Source organism: Ovis aries, chromosome 24, assembly GCF_016772045.2.
Source record: "Ovis aries strain OAR_USU_Benz2616 breed Rambouillet chromosome 24, ARS-UI_Ramb_v3.0, whole genome shotgun sequence".
NCBI lineage: Eukaryota > Metazoa > Chordata > Mammalia > Artiodactyla > Bovidae > Ovis > Ovis aries.
In genome coordinates, this window is record NC_056077.1 from 5,088,572 (window position 1) to 5,114,688 (window position 26,117).

General features: G+C 50.0%; 1 protein-coding gene across 12 annotated transcripts in view; it reads left to right on the forward strand.

Moving 5' to 3' along the window:
• RBFOX1 (RNA binding fox-1 homolog 1) overlaps positions 1–26,117 on the forward strand; it is a 2,416,982-nt gene that overhangs the window by 312,995 nt on the left and 2,077,870 nt on the right. For all 12 annotated transcript variants that reach the window (XM_060406050.1, XM_060406058.1, XM_060406056.1 and 9 more), the window contains exon 3: positions 16,582–16,641. In XM_060406050.1, the coding sequence (XP_060262033.1) occupies positions 16,582–16,641 (60 nt within the window). The remainder of the gene's footprint in view (positions 1–16,581; positions 16,642–26,117) is intronic.

The window sequence follows — 26,117 nt, forward strand, 5'->3', positions numbered from 1 at the left end:
ATTCATCATTGTTGAAATTTTAGAAAGGCTCTTAGGTGCCTGTGCTGCACTTGACATCACACCTCCCTGGTGCCTGGGGCCGCACTCCATAAGCAAACACAGGAGTTTCTGCAAATCAGCCAATATCCACACAAAACAGGATAAACAAACATCATTAGGCGGATGAATGCCCATTCTTCAGGTCATAAACAGGCCAGCAGGATATTGGAGATTTCTTTTGGTTCAACCCAATATGAAGTATCTCACGTTAAGTCAGGGGGGTTTACCAGCAGAAGAATCTAAGATTCAAGAAGAAAGTTTCCATTTGCAAAGAGGTTTTCAGTTTTGGAATTTCTGATGGATATCCTGGGTTTCTACGTACTTGCCCTCGTTTGTCAGAAGGCACACTGGCCTCTGTTCTTCTGAGTAACCCAATTTTACTTATTGAAGGGTGTGTGTGTGTGTGTGTGTGTGTGTGTGTGTGTGTGTGTGTGTTTGTGTAACTGTAAGTATAAATCTAAGTGTGGAAGAGAGGGAGGATGGGAGACAGATCTGTTTCAGCTCCCTCATCCTTCCTGCTTCTCAAGAAGGGCCTTGGACCCCAAACCCCACCAGGAAAACCCCATCTGTGGTCTGACATTTAGAAGTTTATTGACTGGAATGAAAGAATTGTCAATTTCAAAACATGAAAAGCCAGTGGGAGATCAGGTGCTTTCTGCAAACATTCCTGCACAGTGACTCACGCTATGAAAAAAGAAAAGAGGAAAAGAAAAGCTGCCTTGTTGTTTTATTAACTTAGTTCTGACAGCTGTTAGTTCTGAGGCCTTCAAGGTTCTCAGCAGACATTAAACGAATCCTAGGGAACCCCTCTGTGAAGTACCAGTAATGAACCATGTAAGAAATGGAGGTTAAATGAAGCTAAAAACTCCACAGGGCCAGGCTGTAGACACCCCCTCCACCCTAGAGATCCTCGTGCATGGAGGCTGTATGTCCCTAATTCTCCAGTGAGGTCAAAGTGGAACCTGGCCTCTTCTCCCCAACCTACGCCTCCACGAAGGTCTCTCAGCTCAGGGGGCGGCATGGACGGCTGCCCAGGTACTCATACTGAGACCCTGGAGTCGTCCTTTCCTCTCCTCCCCCACTCCCACACACTAGGAAATCCCCGAACACATTCCCCTCCATCCCCCTGTTCCGCCCACTTCCCAGCATCTTGGATTCCTGGATCCCCCTGAAGCCTCTGCTTCCTTCCTGTCCACTCCAGCACCCCTTTAGATCAAAAGCAGTCTTTGCAAGCACACCTGACCTTGCTCAAACACCTGTTGCTCTCCGAGGATGGTCGAAGTTCTTAGCATACTCTTTAGGACCCCGGCTTGCCAGTCCTGCCTGATTCTTCGGCTCTTTCCGTTGCCACGCTCCAGGGACACCAGTTTGGTTTAGAAAGGACCATCCCAGGGTCTTCACTGAGGCTGCCCCCTCTGCCAGGATTGCTTCCAACCCCACTTCTTCCGCCAACTCCCGTCATCCTTCAGATCTTTTCTTAAAAAAAATTAATTAATTTTAATTGGAGAATACTTTACAGTATTGTGATGGTTTTTGCCACACATCACCATGAATCAGCCACAGGTGTCCATGCTTCCCCCCAACCCTGAATCCTCCTCCTCCCTCCCTCCCCACTCTGTCCCACTGGGCTGTGCCAGAGCACTGATGTTGGGTGCCCTGGTTCATGCATCGAACTTGCACTGGCCGTCTGTTTTGCATATGGTGACATACGTGTTTCAATAGCGTTCTCTCAGATTATCCCGTCCTCACTTTCTCCCGCTGCGTCTAAAAGTCTGTTCTTTATATCTGTGTCTCCTTTGCTGTTCTGCATGTAGGATCATCATTGCCGTCTTTCTAGATTCCATATATATGCATTAATATACAGTATTAATATACAGTATGCATATAATATGCATTAATATATGTATATTACCGAGAGACTTACTTCCTTCTGTATAATAGGCTCCAGGTTCGTCTGCCTCAAATGCATTGACTCAAATGCATTCCTTTTTATGGCTGAGTAATATTCCATTGTGTATATGTACCACAACCTCCTTATCCATCCATCTGCCAATGGACATCTGGATGCCCCAGGGGCGATCTCGTAGCTCCCAGGACCTCCTCTTTATATGGCTCTTCTCATGCCTCTAACTACCCAATTACTTCTGTAATCCCCCACTTAACTTCTCCCACAATAGACTCTAAGCCCTGAGAGGGCAGGCACCCCTCTCTCCCCTCTGTAGTGGGCTCCCCAGGTCTCATGCAGTGATGGTGCAGGGGGGCACCCCAGCCACCGACGGGGTGGGCAAGGGTTGTGCTTGGAGGGGCGGGGACGGCAGTCTTGCTCTTTGGGGTGCGACACTGGCTGGTTGGATCCACCCTGATCTGGGAGCAGCTGTGGGACTCACCGGTGAGGCAGCTTGTGGGAACCCATCCCCAGCTTCACGGGTCTCAGCCTCTCCCAGCACCGCTTCCTTGTGGGATAAGCGCCCACGGAGCCTGTGGATCTTCGCAAGGGCTTGGGAGGAGTGGCTCTCTCTCTTCCGTGGTGGGGGGCAGGCTTTTCACTTCATCACCCGTGTGACTTGGATGGTGCCCGTGCCAGCTGCCAGCAAAGCGGGCATTAGACCAAGGCCAGCGCTGCTTGGCGGGGCTGCCTCCTCCAGCTGGTCCTGAATCGGAGCTCGTCACTCTCCCTGGGACTCTCCACACGTCAGCCTTCTGGGGGCTTGGAGCTCCCCACAACGCCCTCTTTGGGGAGCGGGTGGAAACCTCTGTGGTGTCCGGGGCCGCCCTAACTATGCTCGTGGGCAGTGCCTCCAGACCCCATCACCTGCCTGGGAACTGGGGACTTCTACATCCAGGTTTAATTAAAGGCAAACTGGTGGGATTCCAGCCAAGAGCAACCCAGAGGCAGGAATCTGTTCAGCAGATGGCGTTACATTTATGCCATAACCTGCCTTAATGATACGATTTCTCCACCGTGAGCCTGGAGCCTCCTCTTAGAGGCGGGCTCATCTCTGCCCTTCTCAGTCTCAGAGGGTGGGGGCGGAGGGGTGGTGAGGACAGGCCGGGGTTCTCCCCAAACAGGCCAAACCAGGGGCCTTTCCTTTATCTAGACTTCTCCTGGAGGAAGTCTGCAGGCTTGAGGATTCAAGGGACCTTGGCTGGGCAGGGCTGTGAAGTGTTCCTAATGAGATGGCGAGGGCTGTCTGTCTTCCTGGGGGAGTGGAGGCACCCAAGCTGAGGACCCCTGGAGACTGTACTTGACTGGATCTAGAGGAAGAGGGGGCTTCCCTGGTGGCTCAGCTGGTAAAGAATCTGCCTGCAATGTGGGAGACCTGGGTTTGATCCCTGGATTGGGAAGATCCCCTGGAGAAGGGAAAGGCTACCCACTCCAGGATTCTGGCCTATAGCCAAGTACCAGGCCCTTAGTGCTATCTCTTTGGGCTTCCCTGGTGGCTCAGCTGGTAAAGAATCTGCCTGCAGTGTGGGAGACCTGGGTTTGATCCCTAGGTCGGGAAGATCCCCAGGAGAAGGAAGTAGCAACCTTCTCCCGTATTCTTGCCTGGAAAATCCCATGGATGGAGGAACCTGGCAGGCTATAGTCTATGGGGTCGCAAAGAGTCAGACACGACTGAGTGACTTTATTTTCAGAGGAAGAAGGGGAAGGGCTGCCCTGGACTCATATTTGCGTTATTTTTTCCTGACAAAAAAAAAGCTAAAGCATGAGTCCACTTAAAAATACTGCCAATTCAGATTGAGCACTTTTCATGTTCCAGAGACCATGCCAGGTTTTCCATTCCACCAGGAATGGAAATACAGCTAAGACCCAGCCCCTACCCCGAGCAGGTGGCGGTCAGTAGGGAGAATAAACCACTTGCATGATCCAATACACTGAACACACACGCATAGTGATACCTCCTATGTGCCGGCAGGGACCACACTGGGGGTAGAAAGAGCAGCATCGGGGGGTCACAGATGGGGCATGGTTCTTGGGGGAGACAGTTACCCACAGAATCATGCAAGTAATGAATGTGAATTAGTAATCATGAGCTTTAGGAGGTGCCGTGCTGTACACTATGCTGCAAGGGTATATCAAAGGATATATCTTAGCTGGTATGGCACATCACAGACGGCTTCCCGGAGGAGGTGATGTTTAGACTTTGGCCAAAATGGTGTATAGGAGTTCAAGAGCAGAATCAAACCAGAGCACTTTCCAAGCGGGGGTGATAGCAGATGGAGCTGGAGCTCAGAGAATGAGAAGGTCATGAGAGGAGGAAGAGGATGAACTAGGGAGCTAGGGACAGACCATGGGCAAGGCCTTATTGCCCCAAGTAAGGCACGTGGACTTGACCCAGAAAGGGAGAAGCACCCAGAGGTGAGAGCGATGTGAGCTTTAGGAAAGGGAGCAAGGATGCTCTGATGAAGACGAATAAGCGTAGTTGAAAGAAAAACCGAAACACTCATTTGGGCTTTGTGCATGAGACAGGGATTACATTTAAGAAGCAGTTGTTGAGAACAGAAGGTGGCTTCTAATTGCAGTTGTTCGGCATTGAATCCACATTCAAACTTGCAATTATTTCACCGTTAAAAGAGCTGACGGTTCCCTCTTCTGCAGGGAGGCAGTCTCAAGGGAGCTCTAATCCCAGGGACTTGGCTTTCTCTCGGCTCCCTGAGCCCTGGACCACACTCCCACAAAGCTGTTCTCATTGGCTGGTCACGCAGACAGGTTCACGTGGCCCATGAGGTAGAGGCGGGCTGAGGAAGGGAAAGGGCCATCTTAGCAAGGACTCTGGATGCATTCAGAGCAGCCGGGTGAAAGGGGGTGATGACACAGCTTGGGACTGAAGTCAGGGTCTCCTCTTCGGCAGGACTTTAACTGGAGCCCGCAGAAAGCATCAACGTTACCACACATCAAGGTTTTGATGTGCTATTAGGGTCCCCATTCCCTTAGAGATGGGAAAATCAAGACAGACAGGTTACATAATCTTCCATGGTCACACGTGGAAGAGAGAGCAGAGCTAGGGTTTGAACCCAGGTGTGTCAGGGCCTGAGGCACATCGTCTTAACTTCAGTGTCCCTGATGGGGCTGGGAGCTTCCTAGGAGAGGCAGCTGCCAGTTAAGCCCTAAGTGCCTACCGAGTGTTGCAAAGGAGAGGAGTGAGAGCTGTAGTCACAGACTCTGTCTCTCATCAGCTTAGTGCGATGCAGCCAAGCAAACCCCTGGGCAACTTGCTTACTTTCTCTGAGTCTTGTTTTTTTTTGCTGTCTAGTTGTGACCCCATGGACTGCAGCACACCAGGCTTCCCCGTCCTTCACTACCTCCCGGAATGTGCTCAAATTCATGTTCACTGAGTTGGTGATGCCATCCACCCATCTCCTCTTCTGCTTCCCGCTTCTCCCCCTGCCATCAGTCTTTCCCAGCATCAAGGTCTTTTCCAGTGAGTTGGCTCTTCACATCAGGTGGCCAAAGTATTGGAACTTCAGCTTCAGCATCAGTCTTTCCAATGAATATTCAGAGTTGATTTCCTTTAGGATGAACTGCTTTGATCTCCTTGCAGTCCAAGGGGCTCTCAAGAGTCTTCTCCAACACCACAGTTCAAAGGCATCAATTCCTTGGCACTCGACTCTCACGTCCATATGTGACTACTGGGAAAACCAGAGCTTGGGTCTCATTTGTAAGAGGAACCAGTTTCAGTGATAACATTGATGGTCACCTTTACGGGCGTGTGCCAGGCTCTGTTCTCAGACCTTTGCGCATAGTAACTCATTTAGCCTTGCAGTGGTCCTCTGGGGAAGGTGCTTTGTTATCCTCCTTTTATCTGAGGTGGAAACCAAGCCGCAGAAAGGCTAGGTAACATGCCCAAGGTCACACAGCAAGGGAAAGGTCCACTTTGGCGCTTGAGTTTCCTAGGTTTGTTCTAGAGCTCAGATGGCAGGATTCATGCAAAATTCTTGCAACAGCCTGCCACACAGACAACAAAAGCTGGTACAGAGTTCAGGGACACCCATGAACGTTGGTTAACCATCCCGAGCCTCAGTTTCCTCTCTGTGAAACGGGGAGAACAACAGCTGTGATTTATTGTTGTTGCTGTTGTTTCTAATGGGAACTTTAATAAAATAAACAATATAAGTTGAGAATACACTTCTTCTCCTAATCAGAGCTGTGTGCAAAGAATAGGCAGTTCCCTAAGTAGCATGAGCTGCCGTGTTAGGTTGTATTGGGTTTCTCTGATTATCTCATTTAACAGCCAGCTGGGAAAGTCGAGGCTTGGGGAAATAGAGAGAGATGTTCAAGGTCGTGCATCTACTCGAAGTCAGCGTAGCGTGCTGGACTGACAGCCCAGACTCTTAACCTCTGCATCACAGTGGTTCTCTGGCTGGCGCCCTCTTCCTTTGCAGGGACTCGCCTCTAGGATTGGCCCAAGACCTCCGCCTGCCCCAGGCACCTCAGATTCCATTGAGTCTAGTCCACCTCCCTCTAATCAGCCTGCCCAGTGCTCATGCCCCAGCGGCCCCATTTCTGCATTAAATGGCCCATGATGTCGTGTGGGTTACTGACAACGTCTCTCCCAGGAACCCTGAAGAAAGCCTGGGCAGATTGGATAAAAAGCCCTTGTCAGACATCCTAATTTTAGTGTTCTCCCCTGTGATTCCATTCAGGAAGTATTTATTTAACACTTCACTTGTTTTGCCATTCTCCCTGACTTCATTTTGCAGAAGCTCCTGTAATAATAACCCACGTCTCCTTCACCAGCAACCCCGCCCCCTGGCCATCCCTGCTGCTCTCGTCCTTGGGAAAACTTGAGTGCTGTGTTCAGTGTCTCGAGCCAGAAATATGTCCAGGCTTCATCTTGCATCACTAATGCCCTCTTCTATCTCCACGCAGCATCTCCCAGCGTTTTTGCTGGGACTTCTGCGTGTCCCGTCTCCCCTCGTCTCATTGGATATTGTTGCCCATGGGCCAGTAGACGCTTTTCATGCCTTGGGTTTTCCTCGCAAGGGCACAGCAACGAATCATTGCTTCTCTCCCAGACTTGTTTTCAACAGTCCTTCCCAGCTTCTGTTCTCAAAACTCTTCCTCACACGGCAGCGTGAGCAGGTGGAGTGTCCTCTCCTGAGCGGTGGGTACCCTGGGGGGTCAGAGGCCATCCCTGCACCACAGATGGGCGAGGAGGGGGCTGTAGTTACCCACGCCTTGCTTGCTCACCAGAGACTGAAATTCTCCAGGCGTTTCAGGGACCACAGTTCTGTTCTTACTCATGCTTCCTTCTTGAGTCAGTGAGTCAGTAACTCTGTTAGACATTCCTGATACAGACTCGATTAATTTTAACAGCTTTTGAGATGAATAGAGGAGAAAGCTTTTCTTGATTGTTCAGATGTATGTAGAAATGTGGTTTTATATATTTATTTTTATTTGAAAGGAAATATGGTCAAGGCAGGAAAAGAAAGGCGTCTGGATCTGTTGGGATGTTGTTTTGTTGTTGTTCTTATGAAGATAAAAAGGGGTAAAATTTACATAACATACAATGAATCAGTTTTGAAGTGAACAACTCAGTGGCAGTTAGAACAATATTGTGCCATGTCCAGCTGGTTCCAAAACATAATTGTCTCCTAGAACAGAACTTTGTATCCATCAGGCAGTTACTTCCTGACCCCTTCTCCCAGCTCTTCAGAATCCCTGGTCCACTGCCTGTCTCTATAGACTTGCCTATCCTTGGCATTTCAATTCAGTGGGATTGTATACTATGTGGCCTTCGTATCTGGCTTATTTCACTTTATATGGTATTTCCGAGGTTCACCCATGTTGTCGCGTGAATCAGAACTTCATTGCTTTTCATGGCTGAGTGATAGTCTATCGCACGGCTAGACCACATTTGTTTATCCATTCATTCCTTGATGGACGTCTGGGTTGTTTCCACCTTCTGGCTCTATTTGGGGTTTTTAAACGTTGCAGACATTGTCTGGGATCTGTGGCTGCCCTCTGCACTTAGCTGATTTTTTCTTCATAAATATCCTACGTCTCAACTCACTCGCCTCTCTCTGGAGAGAGCGGTAAGAGGTCTAGGTGCTGCTGTGGTCAGTGAGAGCTACAGGATCTCACGACTGGGAATCTGGTGGCTGCTTGCACGTGTCCTGCCACTCCGTGGGGGTAACCTTGACTCCTCAAAGGACAGCCCTTCTGTAACTATGAAACCTCTCCTCTGGGTTTGGACCCACAGTTCACAGCCTGGCAGCATATTGTCATTTCCTGGGGAGATTTAAGAATTCCAAAAGACAGGGGATATATGTGTGCGCGTGGGTGATTCACTTTGCTGTACAGCAGAAAACAACACAACGTGGCGAAGCGGCTATCCTTCAATAAACATTTAAAAAAAGAATGACTAAAACTCCCCCTTTACCTCCAGAGAGTCCGTCTTGAGTTATGTGGGGTCAAGTCCTGGCATTTGTTTGTTTCTTGAAAGGGTTGAATAGTGGCCTCCAAAATGCATGTCTGGGTCCTACCTCTCAGAGGCAGCCAGGATAGAAAGCTCTGAGAAAGTTCTGCGACGTTGCCCCGGTGGTTACCTGTAACAGACATGTCCCAGCTGCTTTAGTATAAGGCTTTGTTCAGAAGTGACTAGACAGTCCCCGGTATTTGCCAATGATCTCTCTTATAAGGGACTTGTATCTAGAATATAAAAAGAACACTTGCCATTCAATTACATAGAGACAAATAACCCAATTTAAAAATGGGCAAAGGATCTGAATACACAGTTCTCCAAGAAAGATTCGCAAATGGCCAACAAGCATACGGAAAGGTGTTCAACACTGTCAGTCATCGAGGAAATGCAAATCAAAACCGCAGACGAGATCCCTCTCGATAGCGACTAGGATGGCTATCATGAACACCACCGGTAATAACAAGTGCTGCTGAGAATGTGGAGAAAGCGGAGCCCTCATCCACCGTTGCTGGGAATGTAAAATGGTGCAGCCTCTTTGGAAAACAGTGTTCTTATTAAAATGATTAAACCATATGCCCATTTTGCGTTGCCATGTGGGTTACCATGTGACCCAGTAACTGTATTCCTAGGCATATACCCCAAAGAAAGGAAATATATATCCACATAAAAGCATGTACACAAATGTTTGTAGCAGCATTACTCTTAATAGCCGGAGGATGGAAACAACCCAAACGTCCATCAACAAGTTAGCAGCCAGACAAATTGTGGTCTGTTCATACAGTGAAATACTTTTCAGCCGTAAAACGGAACAAAGTTCTGATACATGCCACAACTTGGGTCAGGCTTGAAACATTTTTCCAGTCACAAAAGGCCACATATTATATGATTCCTTTTTATGAAAGTCCAGATTAGGGAAATCCATAGAGGCAGAAAGTAGACCAGTGGTTACCGAGGGCAGGGGGTGTGAGGGATGTGTCTAACGTGCTCAGTCGTGTCTGACTGTTTGCAACCCCGTGGACTGTAGCCCGCCAGGCTCCTCTGTCTGTGGGATTCTCCAGGCAAGAATACTGGAGTGGGTTGCCATGCCCTCTGCCAGGGGATCTTTCCCAACACAGGGATCAGCCCTGTCTCTTGCATCTCCTGCATTGGCTGGCGAATTCTTTACCACTATAGCGCCTCCTGTGAAAAGTGAAAGTGTTAGTCGCTCTGTTGTGTCTGACCCCCTGGACTGTAGCCCACCAGACTCCTCTGTCCATGGGATTCTCTAGGCAGGAATACTTTAGTGAGTAGCCATTCCCTTCTCCATGAGATCTTCCCGATCTAGGGATCGAACCCAGGTCTCCTGCATTGCTGGCAGATTCTTTACTGTCTGAGCCACCAGGAAAGGGTGGCTACAAAACCTTGGGTGTCTAACCTTGGACAGAGTCCGTGATGGGCTGAGTTCATGGGTCCTGTGAGATGACCTAGCCCTCATTTTATTTCCAGTTTTTTAAAAAGTAGTTTTACAGATATAGATTCTGAAGCTCAGAGAAGTTAAGTAACTTTCCCAGAGTCACACAGCAAGTCAGCCAGACTCCCTCCTGGAACTCTACCTGGCCCCCTTTGCAGCTCTCCTTGCATTCTCCTGCCCTGACCTGAAGAGGATTATTCATCTGAGTCCTGTTGGCCCTGTCCTCCCCAAGTTCACCCTCAGAGCCATGGGGCCTCTGGGCCAGGGTCTCCCTGGTGTGAAACCCAGTTTTTCATTGCTGCATATTTGACGCCTTAGACAGCAGCCTAGCATTTCAGAGGAGTCTGCATGTTACAAAAAAAAGGGCAGCAGGTGTTATTTGGGCTAAATTGACCTTGAAATTGATTTCTTTATTTTATGACTTACTGAGAGGAGATTAATACTTTTTTTTTTTTTCTGCAGTCTGAAACAATTTACATGGTAATAGAAGGCATAGTCAGTCAAATAAATTGCTGGAAGTGGTCGTGTTCCAAGGGAAAAAGAATACGGAGCTTATTCACATTGATTTCTTTGCCCCGGGGAGAAGCAGAGATTTTAACATCTGGGAATAGGGAGCTAAATTTTATCTCTCATTTTAAAAGCAGAGGCCTGAAGAGCTTAATCTGACATTTACACGGAATTTTCTAAGTTGAGGGGAACGAGGGAGCTCGAGTTCCTTGCTGAAGGTTAACCAGTGTTTACTCAGAAGGGCTCTGGTGGTTTGATTCAGGGAGGGCAGGTGGGACCCAGTTGGCATTTTCAGAAGGTGGGCCTTGGGAGGCCGGCTGCCCCACTCCCACCTGTGGAGGAGGAGCTGGGGCCCTGAGAGGCTGGTGACATAACCTTGCACTCAGGCCCAGGTGGATCTGTCTGCCGGGGAACCGTGAGGGTGGGGACCCTGCTTCTGGTTTCTGGCTGCCCTCTCAGGGGTGGGGTTTGATTTCAGCTGGCATGGCAGCATGCGTGGATGGGGCAGCATGTCTGAATGTGCCAGGATAGATTCTGAGACTGCATCTGGGTTCAGCAGGAAAATGCAGCACTCGATTAATACTGCCTGCCCTGGGAACAGGATGGGCGAGTGTAGCTTGTGTGCCACATATTTGAATTTCCTGGTTAAAAAAAAATAATTAAAGTGTTCCCCCTAGTACCAACATTTCTGTATTCAGACCACATTGGCAGGGCTGTTGTCCCCCAAAGTGACCCCAAATCACTCAACACGTCCTGCAGGCTGAATTATTTTTCAGAAAATGTCTGCAAACGAATCCCTACCCAAAGGACTCTGCTAGTGTGCTGCATGAAATCCCCTCAGATTATTTTCTTTTCAAAATCAACTTAAACTTTTGAGATGAAATAAAAATTTTAATTGTTATTACATGTTGGAGCACGTAATTCAAACTTCAGAAGAATGAAATTCTCCTATTCCATCTTGCACAGTCATCTGGTTCCTCGCTCCACAGTCAGCTTTCCTTTTTTTTAAAAGTCAGTTTCTTATCTGTCTCCTGGAGGTTTCAGTGCTTGTGGTTCATACGCGTATACTCTTAAAGCAGGGCACGGATCGTGGCATGCCATACATACCACCCTGCATTGGACTGTTTCCCCCTATCATTCTGTATTGAGCTGCCCCATTATCTTCACTGGGGGTGTCTGGAAGCACCATAACTTATTTACTTGGTCCCTATATGATGGAAATTTTGGTTGCTCTCAATATTTTATAATCACAAAAAAATTGCTTCAGTGAACGTCCTTGGCATCAGGCATTTCCCACACGTGCAGACATTCTATCGCAGAGATTCCAAGAAGTAGAATTGCTGGTTTAAATATTATCAACTTTTAAAATGGTGCCCAGTGGACTTCCCTGGTGGTCCAGCGGTGAAGAATCCTCCTGCAAATGTAGGGGACACAGGTTCGATTCCTGGTCCAGGAAGATCCCACGTGCTGCAGGGCAACTAAGCCTGTGAGCTGCAACTATGGAAGCTTGCACCCTAGGGCCCATGCTCTCCAGCAAGAGAAGCCACTGCAATGAGAAACCTGCACAGCACAGCTGGAGAAAGCCCGTGCACAGCAATGAAGACCCAACACAGACAAACAGAAGTAAATAAACTTAAAAAAAAGGAATTCCTGTTTCTCTGCACTCTTACAACTGATCCTTTGTCCAGCTTTTATCTTTATCAATCTTGGTAAAACAAATAAAAATCATCTTCATTTGCGTTTGCTTTATTATATGTGATTAATTAAGGGTTTTTTAACGTCAACCACAGACATTGGCATCACCACACCCTTTGTGAGCTGGCTGTCCATCACCTTTGCTTGTTTTTTCCTTTGAGTTTTAATTTTTCTTTTATGTTATCCTTTGTCATCTTTCGCATTATGGTATTATTTTTCATGCAGAAAGCTGTTCAAAATTTTTTATCTTAGGGGTTTGGGGTTGTAATGAGAGAGCTCTTCACCACTTTGAGGTGACAAATACCTACAGGAGTCGCTTGGATATGTTATGTCCTTTAACTGGTCCACAAATTAAGGCATTAGTTTGATTTTTTTTGTTTGTTTGTTTGTTTTGGAAAATGCAGTCTTCACTGGGTGGTGAAAATGTGTGTTGCCTGGGATCACGTAGGGACCATGATCTGGCCTCACAGGCTTCTCAACCCTCCCTGTTTCTCTCAGCATCCAGAGTTGTCAAGGAATATCAAACCCTCGTGGTCAGGACGATTTAGGGTGTAATGAAATGGGGTAGCAGGCATTTGAAGAGCTGATCCCACCTCACTTTCATAGCTGCGTTTCCTGCAGGTCTCACTGTCCACCGCTGGGTCCCCACCATACCCTCAACCCCTCACCCTCTGTTCGTTACTCAGGAGGCTTTAACTAGCCAAGGTCTTGGCCTTCTGTTAACCTGAAGGATGGGGTGGTGGTCTCTGTACTCAGTCGTGTCCGACTCTTTGTGATCCCATGATTGTAGCCTGCCAGGCTCTTCTGTCCATGGGATTCTCCCAGGCAAGAATACTGGAGCAGGTTGCCATTTCCTTCTCAAGGGGATCTTCCCAACCCAGGGATCAAACCTGCATCTCTTGTGTCTCCTGCATTGGCAGGCAGATTCTTTACCACTAGCGCCACCTGGGAAGCCCAACCTGAAGGATAAACCCTTTACAGTTCATTTTTGTGCAGGGAACATAACATTCTAATGCCACCAATCATGGCTGTCCAGAAGCTCACACCAGTTCATGCCAAATCCCTGAGAGGGTGATGGTTGGTGGTTCTGCAGGCTCTCCACCTCGGTTATTGTTTAAACTGGCTCAGTGCCCACTGCTGGCAGTTTGTACCCCAGCTTCTGAAAGCTGTAAACCCAGTCACAAAAAGGCAATAATTCCAGGGGCAGAATACTGGACTTCCAGGGAGGCTGTGAGGCCCAGGAAAAGAGCTGCCATCTAGGGAGATAGCCAGCTTGGGGGCCTGGTCCTTGGCCCATGAAGGGAAGGCAGTTAGGTCTCTCTCCTGCTGAAAGATCTCATGAGGGTGGACTAGCTTGAGTCAGAAGCTGTAGATGCTTATAGGCAGGGGGTGGGGTGGGAACAAGAAGGGCTTTCTGGAAACAGGACAGCATCAGATGGCTGCTTCCTCACCCTTCTCTGAGAGACCACATCTCTTCTCATCTCTGTCTCCGTAATCTAGCTCAGAACCTGTTCATGTGCTTCTTGCTGTTTCTAAGGTAAAGGAAACCCAGGGGCTCGGGCGAAGAGTCGGCTGCTTTGTGCAGGATAAACAGGGATGGTGCTGAGCGGTGTGGGGGCTGACAGTGCGGCAGCTGTGTGAACTGCTACGGGTGTGAGATGCCTCCAAGAGGTGGGAGGACAGAAGGGGCCTGTGGAGGGTGGCAGACTGAGTTGGTGTCCCCTCCATCTCCTCTGGTGAAGGCTTCTCTGCTCCTGATAATGGGCCCAGGAAGGAGGTAGGGCACAGTGAGGGAGGGTCAGTTGAGCAGAGCCTGGGCCTCTGGGACCCCGGGCTCAGGTCTGGGGAGAGAGGAGGCTCCTGCCTTGTGGGAGGTGGGGGAAGTGAGGAGGAGGCAGAGGGAAGGAAGAGGCTCGCAGGGGCAGGCGGATAGAAATTTCATGGGTGACCAGGTTCCCAAGTAAGGTCATGCTTGAGTACAAGTAAGTTGTCTCTTCCCAGGCCCAGGGGTTCTTGCCATGGTGGGAGGAATGGCTCGCCAGTGGCCTCTCTTCCTTTCCAATCAGCTTCCTCTGGGAGGTTCTTTTGTTGTTGTTGTTGAGTTGTGAAGTTGTGTCTGACTCTTTGTAACCCCATGGACTGCAGCATGCCAGGCCTCCCTGTCCCTCACTATCTCCCAGAGTTTGCCCAAATTCATGTCCATTGAATCCGTGATGCTATCAAAATTAAGGCTCTTAATTTAGGGTTAACCCTGAGTTCACCTTTCCAGAGCTGGTGGTTGCTATGGACCCAAGGAGGTGCTAGTGGTAAAGAACCCTCTTGCCAATGCAGAAAACCCAGGTTCGATCCCTGGGTCAGGAAGATCTCCTAGAGAAGGAAATAGCAACCCACTCCAGTAGTCTTGCCTGGAGAATCCCATGGACAGAGAAGCCTGGTGGGCTACAGTCCATGGGGTCACAGAGTTGGACACGGCTGAGCAACTGAGTTTATGGACCTGAGCCTGGCTTTGAGTGGGAGTGTTTTGGACCCCTGAGCCTGGGGGCTGTCTCTGTCTTGGTTCCTGTTCCTGGGAGAGCCCGAGACGGGTGCTCTTGGGTGGCTGTGTGTCCCTAGACCAGCGGGAAGTGTGCAGAGGCCGGGTCCTCCTGGGGCAGCTGTGGCCTCAGGGTCCCTTTCCAAAAAGGAGCACACAGGAGGCAGGGGGTCTGTAACGCGTGGATGCGGTCCTGGTTGAGATCTGCCGTTGGGCTGAACTCATCACTCAAGCAGGGCTTTTAGTTGGCTCCTTTAGAAGATGAGGCCAAGAAGGAAGTAAGAAAGCCCAGCCTTTCTCAGGCCACAGGACACCTGTCAAAGGAGAGTCAGTGTGTCTTCTCAGAAGCATCACCCCTTTGGCCGCATCTTCCTCCTCCTCTCCACTCATGGGCCTCCTTGTGCAGTCCCTGTCCGGGGGCTCTGTTTCATGCTTAAGCCCACCGCTTCCTTCCTCCCTTCTTTCCCTAATTCATTACTTCGTGTAAGTAACCTGGTGGCGGTGGGCGGGGGGCAGCACGAGGACTGCTCCTTGTAGAGGGAGGAGAGGCACAGACACGGGTCTGACTTTCTGGTCGTCACCTTTTCCCGTGACCACTGACTGTGGGAACACTGCAGAAAGGGAAGTGACAAGCAAGGTCTGTCTGCTCCTTGTGAGTTCAGGTCTGTTTACGGACACCGCCCTCTCAGGGCTGTGTGTGGGGTCTGAGTAGCTGTGCCTGGTCCAGCTCCTTCCCTCGGTCTCTCTTCTGCTCTCCATGTCTCTGTCTATGTCTTGATCTCTTTCGTGCATAAACACACACGCATATACTTGCCTCTGTCTCTGCCCAGGAGGTTTAAAGGGTGACTTGAAGTGAAACCCGATGACTCTAATGAAAATTTGGAGCTATAGGCATTGCAGGCATCTTCTGGGGACAAGCTCCCCAGACTTGATTAGTGGCTGGCTACGACAGGCTCCTGTGTGCTGCGCATGGAGAAGCGGATAAAAGCCCCACAGGGAGATGGGGCCACAGCGGTTAACACCCATCCATTTAACCTTTTGGTTTAGGCCCTGGCTCCGCAGCATCCCTACTGAGTTGCCTTGGATGAATTCTCACCCTCTCTTGTGTTTTTCCACCTGTAAAATGGGGCTGAGAGCAAAACCTCCTTCCTCTATCCTTGCGAGGGTTAAAGAAGAAAATGCCTGAAGAGCTCTAGGCACACAGCATCCCAGCTGCTCTATAGGCTTGAGCTGTGGCAAGTTATAGTGGAAGTAACGGTGGGCGTGGTTTTCACGGGACCACCTGTGTCCTCTTCCGACCCGGGGGTTGGGCCTGGGTCTCCTGCACTGCGGGCGGATTCTTTACCAACTGCGCCACCAGGGAAGCCTTGAAACCACCAACTGTGTCCTCAGGCTAGGATGGAGTGTCCACATTCAAAAAAATCTAGACCGGCGCTGCCTGATAGAGACGTCATGAGAGCCACGTACGCAATTCAAATGTTTCCCGGAGACACATTAAAAAGTAAAAAGAAACAGATGAAATTAATTGTAACAATATATTTTATTTTAAATATGCATAATATATTTATATATTTAAGCATACTAAAATGCTTTATTTTTATATATTAAGTATTATCATTCTAACACATAGTCGATATAAAAATATTAATGAGATATTAATATTAATAGGATATTTTACATTTCTTTTTTTTCTTGTGTCTTCAAAATCCACTATGTAATTAATACTTCCAGCACATTTCAGTTGAGGCTAGCCATACGTGGTGGCTAGCAGCTGCCATTTTGGGCAGTGAGGGTCTAGACCCCCTACTGGAGAAGGGGAGTGGGAGGGGGCGTGAGCTTTGCCCTGGGATTGTGCTAAACTGGGTTACTCCAAATCAGAATTTGTTTCCTCAACCCGTTCTCCCACCTACTCATGTCTTTGTTTTTGCCAGGACTGCGCCTCTGAACATTCAGCCTGCTTCTCCAGTGCCAACAACAGTCCGCATGCCTCAGTAAGTAGAAGCATTGTGTTGAACAGATCAGAATTTGAAACTGCGTTTGCGTCCTTTTCAGCCTTTTTGGTCGCCGTCATCCATCACTGGGAGTGTGTGTGTGTGTGTGTGTGTGCGTGCGTGCGTGCGTGCGTGCGTGCGTGTGTGTGTGTGTGTGTGTGTATAACCTAAAACTGATCTCACCGGAGAAGTAACTGGGTTTGAGGGGAATAAATGTTCCCAGGCACTCACTGAATTTCTGTTGGGAAACACCTGGGCCCAGAGCCTCAGCCCTGGTGCATGATGGGAAAGGTGAGAACCTCCCTCTGAGAAGGGCCAGGTCCCCAGGGGGGGCAGACCTGGGGGAAGCAGGGGCCACGGGCTAATCTCTTTACTTCTTGATGTGACGATGGACCCCAAGGTGCTGGGAAAGTGGGAAGGAAGTTTAATGTCATTTGACTCGCCACGGTAAAGAGAGGGATGCGTACTGAGTGCCTTGGGGGCCCCACCTTGTGGCGTTGGATTGGGGGCTTCAGGGCACGTGACCATGGTTGGTATTAGGATTTCTGTGCACCCAGCCCCCCTACCTGTCAGCCAGGCGCCAGAGACGCTCCTGCGTTTACAGCTCCAAGTTCACTCCTGCGGACGTCTCCAGGATGTCTAACCTTGTGGTGAGATCCCAAAGTGCAGTCTGCTTTGTACGAGTGGGGACCCCGCGATGACGTCAAGGGGCACATGGACTTCTGTTTCTGTTGTTTTGTATTGATTGCTGTTATTTGGTTTCATGATGATCTTCCCTTTATAGCAACTGATACTGGCTTTCTGTTTATGGTAGTGATCTGAAATGTATTTTGAAAATATTTAAGTTTTAAGAAAGATGAGTTGACTTAAAGGAAAAAATAGTACAGATATAAGATGAACATGGACAGAATATGGCGAGATGCTGTGATGGTGATAAATGAATGGCTGCGAGTGGATTGCTTTATCAGAGATTTTCATGCAGTCCTGGGCAGGGTCCATGTATGTGCTGTATATTTGAAATGCTTTCATATTTTCCCCCAATCAACGCTGGTGTTTGGTACAAAGCTGGACTCTCCAAGGTCCCACCTTGTGGCCTCTGTCTGTTCCCCCTAAAAGATTTTGAGGTTGTGTTTTTTTTTTTTTTTAAATAATAAACCTCACTTCTGGGTCACGTGAAAGAGACATTTATCTGAGTTGCTGAGAGGAAGAGGAAGAAGAGGAAAGATGCTGAAAACTGACAACCACACAGCCCGATTTTCTTGCGCCGCCTGGCCGCTGACCAGACGTTTCCTCTTTGTTCTAAGCCCCCTCAACGACCCCATAAGGTAAGCACCATCTCTGCCTTCACTGTGTTGGTGAGGAAACCAAAACCAGAGTGCAGTGATGGACCCCAGGGCTCAGAGGCTGCATCCACCCGCTGAGCCACTCCGTTGCTGGGGCACAGTCTTCTGATTTCACCCCAAGCCCGTGAAACTGTCTCTCCCTCTTGTGGATGGGAAGCTGACTGATAGAGCGGGAAAGTGTGTTAGTTACCTCTTGCCACATTAAAAAGGAACCCTAGGGCTCAGCCCAGGGTAAAAGGAGAAACGTGTATGATCTCACAGTGCCAGTGCGTCTGGACTCTGGGAATGGCTTTGGTGCCTGGTTCTGGCTCAGGGTTTCTCATGAGCCGGGTCTGCTGCCATCTGGAGGCCTGACTGAGGCTAGAGGATCCACCTCCAAGATGACTTAGGTCATTGTTGTTACCTGGTCTCAGTTCCTCGTGTGCGGACGCCTCCATAAAGCTGTGACGTGGAGGCGGGCTCCTATGACGTGGCTGGCTGGCTCCCCCAGGGTGAGAAATCCTGGGAGAGAGAGAGAGCAAGGCAGAAACCAGGATGCCTCCTGTGCCCTGGGGAGCCACATGCCGTCACCTCTGCTGAATTACTGGGGGACCACTTTGGAGGTTGGCTACCACACTTTTCATAATCTTAAAAGAACCATGTCTTACGGCTCCACGCAGGATTCTTGTAACCTCACACTAAGACTATGGAAATAAAACATAACGGTCCTAAAAACATTTAGCAGGTGAGAAGATGAAATGGGGAGCAGGTAAGTGACTCACCAAAGAGTCCTGCAGTTGGGGGTGTAGTGCAGAAGCTTCTTCGGAAGCAATCGGGTGGGTGGGGAGAAACCCCCCACCTCATACTCTCGTTGTTCACAGTAAGGCTAGTGGTGGCCGAGAGCTCCGCTTTCCGTGGGCTTAGGAGAGCACTCCCTGGATGCTCAGCCTCCTTGGGCTGGGTTGGGTATTCTCCAGCTTCCAGCCTCGCCTCATTAAGGCCGATGGGATACTGTCCCGCTTGTTGCCCCCAGGAGGCTGCAGACTTTTAGAGTTTTCCTGGGATTCGAGCTCTGAAGATCAGAGGATCGTAAGCGTCCCCTCTCTCCCCACCCTTGACCTTCTCAGTTCTCTGGTCTGGGTCGCTCTGGCTGGAATCCACCGGTCAGCCTCCCACACCAGTGTGTCATGGGCAGGAGCAGTCACTGGCGTGACCTCCGTCTCTGGCAGCGCATGGTGACCAGCCTTTCTGGAGGGCGGTTTATGGAGCCTGTCTCAGTGTGCAAAGTGTGTTCACTCTTTGATCCAAGTAATTACACTTCTAGCAGTAGCCACCTTGTGGTTGATTATGTGAGTGTGAGAAATCTGTGTTTGTTGAGGGATAATTCTATTAGTGAAAATAATGAAAAGGTACACCCTCACTATCCATCAAAAAGGAATTTTTTTAAAGTGAACTATGTGCATCTATACAGTCCAGTTCTAAGCTGCTGCTGGGATTTCATGGTGAGGATTTATGTTTACTGACTTGGAAAGATGCTCATGACATATTGTGGGGTGAGAAATGCAGCCTATATCGTATGGTGACCAACCTTTCTGAATTTCTTTAATTTCAATTATATGCAATTAGATTCATATATCTTCCCTTCTCTGAAAAGCAGAGAGACATGTCAGAGAGGTAGTTGGGAAAATCAACTAAATTGGTAGGTTTTGCTTTTTTTTTTTTGACTCTACAGGTTTTGTTTTATGGTTGTTTCCTTGATAGTAAAAGGATTGGATCAGCCAATAAGTTTGTTAAGATTTTTCCGTAAGAACCCAAATGAACTTCTTGGCCAACCCAATAATAATAATAATAATGACAATGACTATTTTTTAAATTACACGGTGGGTTCTGAGCTGTCAAGGGAGATTTCTAGGACAGCTGATGGCATTTTAATAAAGTTTCATTCTCAGTTGTTATAGAAATGTTGCAGTCCCCTTAGAGGAGTGAAAATGCAGTTTATAAGGCTGGACCAGGGTCCAAAGACACTTTCTGGCCCTTGGCTGCCCCAGGAGAAGGGCTGCCTCAGGCCCCGGTGTCTCCACACACTGCCCCTTGGTACCAGCTGGCGCCGCAGTTTCTGGCACTAGCTCTCTGCTGTAGTCTGCCTCCCAGAAAGGGCCTTTCCTGGACACGTTGGGTGCCACTCACTTGCATCCAGAATAAGGAAATGGTCATGATCGCTAGCATTACTAGGCAACTAGGAGGTAGCTGGCATTGTGCTCAGGATTTCAAGTGCATGATCTCACCCATCCCTGAAGCAGCCCAGTGAGGGGGACTGTCCCTGCCCCCATTTCCCAGGTGAGGGGACTGCAGCCTAGTGAGGGGGAACTGTCCCTGCCCCCATTTCCCAGGTGAGGGGCCTGCAGCCCAGTGAGGGGGAACTGTCCCTGCCCCCATTTCCCAGGTGAGGGGCCTGCAGCCCAGTGAGGGGGAACTGTCCCTGCCCCCATTTCCCAGGTGAGGGGGCTGCAGCCCAGTGAGGGGGAACTGTCCCTGCCCCCATTTCCCAGGTGAGGGGCCTGCAGCCCAGTGAGGGGGAACTGTCCCTGCCCCCATTTCCCAGGTGAGGGGACTGAGGCTCAGCAGAGAGTGACATACTGAGCCTCACAGCTAACGGGCATTGGGTCTGAACTTGAACCTGGATTGGGCTGTTTCCCGAGCTGAGTTGAGCTGAGGGGAAGGCCACTCGGTTCTGCTTTGGTGTTTCAGGGAGCGTTTCTGGGAACATCTTAGGTGTCAGGTTGACTTCAGAGTCAGCAGGTAAGGTTAGCATCACACCTGGCCAGGGTCACCTGCCAAAGACCCCACAGGAAGATTCCAGGCTGGAGACCAGCCTTTCTGCACCCCCCTTACCTCTGAGTGAGCCATGCGTTCCTTGAAGCTTAGAACAGACGAGCCTTTGCTTAGGTACTGGGTGAAGTGGCTGTGTTGAGGTCATACCTGTATGTAAACATCAGGGTCACTGCAGCCAAAAGGTTACGTGATGAGAGGTGCTTGAGAAATGAGACCAGAAGAAAAAAAAAACCCACAAAAAATAAAAAAGACATGAGACAGACCCACACTTGATTTGGGGGTTCTCTCTGGTATAAATGCCTCCTTAAGCAGTTGGAGGTGACACTGCCCAGCACAAGTAACATTCTGCGTGCCTTTTTCTCTCTTTCTGTGCTATCTGGGAGACCTGTCGCAGTTCAGTAGCAGAATCCAAATTTCTACTGTACTTTGTTCTGTCTCATCCCAGAGCTGTAGTCCGTAACCTGTATGTGTTTCTGTGACCACTGCCTTTTGCGACCTAAAAATTCACCAGACACTCAGCAGCTTGTATCGCAGTTACCGTGTGTCCAGGGCCTGGGCCTGGCATGGCTGGGTCCTCCGCTCAGGGTCTTACGAGGCTGCAAGCAAGGTCTGGGCCGGGGTCTCGCCTGGAGCTGGCTGCGGTGAATTCAGTGCCTTGTGGGTGGAGGGCAGTGGAACTCTGCTCCCGGAGGCTGCCCGCATCTCCCGGCCATCTGCCCCCCTCATGGCAGCTTCCCTTCTCAAGGCCGGTGGGACAGTCTGTAGAGCACGCTTGCTTTAGGTCTGCACATCCTGGCAGAATCGTTTGAGTGGCACCCATCACCTTCGTTGTTGGTTAGAGGCATATCACAGGTCTAATACTCTCCATTGTAAGCGGCATAAACAGGAACACTCTGGGGTCTGACCTCCGCTGACCCTGTGCTATAGAGAATCCTAGGATGAGTCTAATGCGCTCTTTGTCTTGGGGTCAAGGGTACTGGTTGGGGTCTCTATGTCCAGGATCCCCCCTTCCTGCCCCAGTAGAGGGCTCACAGCTTCCCCCTGCCCCACACACCAGCCCCCCATCAGTGCTGGACGCTCCCAGCTCTCCTGACCTTGGCCATCTGGCCATCTGCTTGTCTCAACTTCCTCCCCAATTTGCCTCAGCAGCAAATGAATATTTAATAGAATGCTGCCACCTTTTGGAATTTAGCAAAAGTGATCTGTGTTGTTTCGAAGGATGGAGGTGAAGGAAGCTCTGGAAAGGAATCACGATCCCTTTCTCTTTTCCACCTGCACCCGTTCGCCCAGCCTTTACTTCTGATGGGAGCTGACCAAGGTTTCATGTTAGATTCTAGAGGAAAAAAAGGAAAATGAGCCAGTTTCTTCCTGAGGCGGATTTGCTGGTCATTTCTTCTCCGGTTCATAGTTACTGTGAGTCCTGACAGGCCTGTTTGACTTTCCAAGAGTGAGCAGAACGTACAAGAATGAGCTTTGGTGCATCCGGCTGGACTTCATCCCCGGTTCTGCCCCCAGCTCACCTGTGAAATGTGGGTCCAGCTGCCTCTTTGAGCTCCCCACCCGCTGACCCCAGGTCGTGATGCCTGTGGCCAGGTGTAGGAGACAGGTAGCACCTCATTTATGGATGCCGGTCAGTGGGCCCAGTGCACCTAAGGCTGTTCCTGTCCTCAGCAGGAAGGAGTGGCACCATGGTTGTGACTGGCAGCTGGGGAGGGGAGGCCGCACTGGCGCCACACCAATGCCAGGTGCCTCCTGGAGATGCAGTGTCTCCCGGAGCCCACTCAGAGCTGCCAGTCTGCCCACCTGCCCGTCTGCCCACCTGCCCTGGTGATTCTCCTGTGCATTCAGATGATGCGCTGCCGCCCTCCTGGCCCCTGGCACCCTTGGTGCTCTGCTCTCCCACTCCCCTCTCTGAAGTCAGCACAGCTTATCCGTGTCCCCATCAGCACATCCCCAGCGGATGCACAGCTCGGGTCCATGCCTTCCTTACATTGCGTCTGGATTACATAACGAGCTCTAACCCGCCCTCCTCTTCCAGTGCTTTCCCCCGCAGCTGGTCTGCCTCTTGGCCAGGGTTCCCTCGCCTTCTGCATGTTTCAGTGGCTCCCTGGGATGTGAGAACACACTGGGGATCCCTCCAAGCTGGCCATGGGCCCTGCCCTGCCGCTCCTTGAGCCTGGGGCCTCCTGTCTCCCCCCACCATCTTCCCCGACTGTGGACTTTGCCCAGGTCATCCCCTCTGCTCCAGGTCCCCCACCCCCACCCCCACCCCCACCAAATCTATCCAGATTCCTAACCGTCCACACAAATCCCTTGGAAAACCTTTGCCCCCCAATTCTTCCCGAGTCTCCGTGGCTGCACTGAGTTTCTCCCTCCACTAGATGCCCCCACCCTCCACTCCCCCTTCCTTCCTCACCTGCTGTCTCGCTCACCTCCTCTCCTCATCTCTTCCTTCCTCCACCCTCCTCCCCGTAAGCAAACTCTGTTGCAGTTACTGGTGATAAAGTCAGAAGGTACAAAGATGAAAGAGACCCAGATCCTGCCCTCTGAGGGCTTGTGGTCTACGAGGGAAGACAGCAATGAATACAAAGAAACCTATCGTGGACGCGCCATCTGATTGCTTCTTAGTGGAGGCAGAATGCAAAATTTGGTAGTGGCACAAATAGGCAGGCAGAGGAGGCTTCATGGAAGAGGTGTCAAAGCATCTTGAAGACAAGGGTGAGTCAGCACACTTGTTGGAGGGGGGGCAGGGGAAGCGTGGGCATGGATTTACACCTGGCTTAGGTTCTGGAGGAGGGGATGCTGGGGATGAGCAGGAGGGTGGACACCATCACCCCCCTCCCTGCCCTCCCCATGCTCCACAGTGGGCAAGCAGTTGGGTTTTGGCTGTGATTCACATGGGGCCACCGGACGGTTTTAAGCTCATGATTGTCTTGATCCGATTTGCATTTGAGAAAGAGCTCCCTGGGACCGGGCTTGGGAGCTGAGGGACTGGGGGAAGGCTTGGTCCTCCTCAGGTGTTATCCTCTGCTGCACCTCACTGGAGCTGGCCTCCAGAGCAGAGGGGTCACTGGCTCAACACCCAGGCTACCGGGCGCCCTCTGCTTCTCCTCGCCGATCCGCCTTTCCATAGCATCTGCTCGGCAGAACACCAAGTGTGCGCACGAGATAACAGCATTAAGAGCAGAAGGACAAAGCTGATACTCGGGGCAGTGAGACATGCAGGCTTAGATTCTTTTCCCTTCAAAATGTCGCACATGGTTTTGACCACGTGGTTCTGATGAAAGCAAGCCAGACTTGCTAGGATGAAATGCTGAGTGGTGCTTGCGACCTCGGGCACAGCGAGTGCAGAGGTCTGCGGCTCTAATGAGCCGCCCTGACATTTCTCTGCACCACTTGCTGCCAGATAAAGAGGGGAAATCTCCTTAGCGATGTCCCCAGGTCCCTGAGGTTGGCTGTGCCCCCTGGAGACACTGGGTTTCTGAGAGGTTTCCAAGGCGAGCATCGTACTTCCAGTTGGGAATGGGTGTTCTCCCCATCTCCAGAGGGGGCATGTAAAATACAGTGGGTGCTTAATAAATGCTTGCTGCTGACATGAATGAGTGAATAACAAGATCAGTCTTATGGGCGGAGTGCACCCCAACAGGCTCCCTTGTGCCTCATTAAGTCGCTACTACTTTTTGCCAACTACCCTCCTGATTTTTACCACCAAAGATAGATTTTGCTCTTTTGTGAACTTATATAAATGGACCCTATACGCGTCTACCTTATTCAACCTCATCCCTGGGAGATTCAGCCACATTACTGCGTGCATCAGTGACTGTTTTCTGTAAAATTGTCGAATAGTATTTCATTGATTGATGATACCATGCTTGATTCACCCATCCTCCAACTGATGAGCATTTGGGCTGTCTTCGGTTTGGGGCTATGCACTCTCGTGTGCCTGCTGTTTAATGGACATATGCACCCATTTATCTTGGGAATCCACCACTGGGTATATTTGGGTGTGGAAGGGATACACATTCAGTTTCAGTAGATGCGACCCCTAAACTTTTCTGAAGCAGTTTTACAAATGATCACTCCTACCATCAAGGTATATAAATCCCATTTGCATGCTAAGGCCTCTGAAAGTATAAGTTGTGATTTGTCGTAATGCCCCGGAGGGCAGATGTGGTTATTATCATGCTGGCTGATAGACAGAGGGGCGCATGGAGCCAGTGATGGTGAGGGCTTAAAGCAAGGACTCCACTTCTGCAACAACAGCAGCTCTTAAACCAGCATCTTGTTCTGTGAACTCAGGGCGCGGCTGACTCTGGGCAACCGTGCTCTGCTGTGGAGGTGCCAGGGTCCAGGAGTGCCTCTGAGACCGAGCGCAGGGCTACAGAGTGGTTACACGCGCAGGCTCAGGAGCTGGGCTGCGGGCACTGACTTCAGCTCTGCTTCTTACTGAAGGACTGAGCAAGCGACTGGACCTTTCTGCCCCACACTTTCCACGTCTGGAGTGGATAAACTGGGTTGTTGTGAGGATTAAGTGAATTAATGTAGATATAATGTTAGGGGGTGGGCACTTCAGAAGGGTTAACTCATATTGTTATTATTATTGTCGTTATGTTCAGCTCTGTGCACTTTGCTGGACTCAGCTATTGGGGAAGAAGGCTGTAGTCGCTCTGATCAAGCTGTCAGGCAGGCTGCATAGTTGTCACCCCCTTTCCCAACCCTCTGAAGGCAGCCGGCTTTCCAGATGAAATCTGGAATCTAATTTCTAGCCCCAGTCTTTGGTGTCATGAAGCTTGCCAGGGTACAGTCTGGCCGGTCCCTTCCGAAATGAGTCCCTGCTCTTTAGTGCCCCTGGTAAGAAATGCAGCCTATTTGCTCAAGGTTTTCCCCTTAATAGAAACGGTCAGACGCCTTTCCTTCCACCACCTCCCTCCTGCAAATCCAGGCCAAATATTGATGTTTGATAACTACAAATATCACACATAGCTTTTAATCAAGAGAGACGGAGGGAAGATAAGGCAAGTAAATATGTCTCTGTAAGGCAGTTCAATATTCTCAGTAATGATTTTGCTAAGAAATAAAATGACCAGAGGAAGGGGGGAGGCTCTGTGATGAGCACCGAAATGGGCCGGACCACCCTGAGCAGGCTGAACCACGCCTGGGCTCTTGCTTCCAGCCCGAGGCATGGATCTAAGTAGCTGTTCATTACCCGAATCGGTAGATGCAATCTCATTTACAGAAGGGAGAGATGTATTTTAAATGTGAATTTCCAATACGCCATCCGTCTATCTCATTACCAGCAAAACACATTGAGCTAACTTCTGT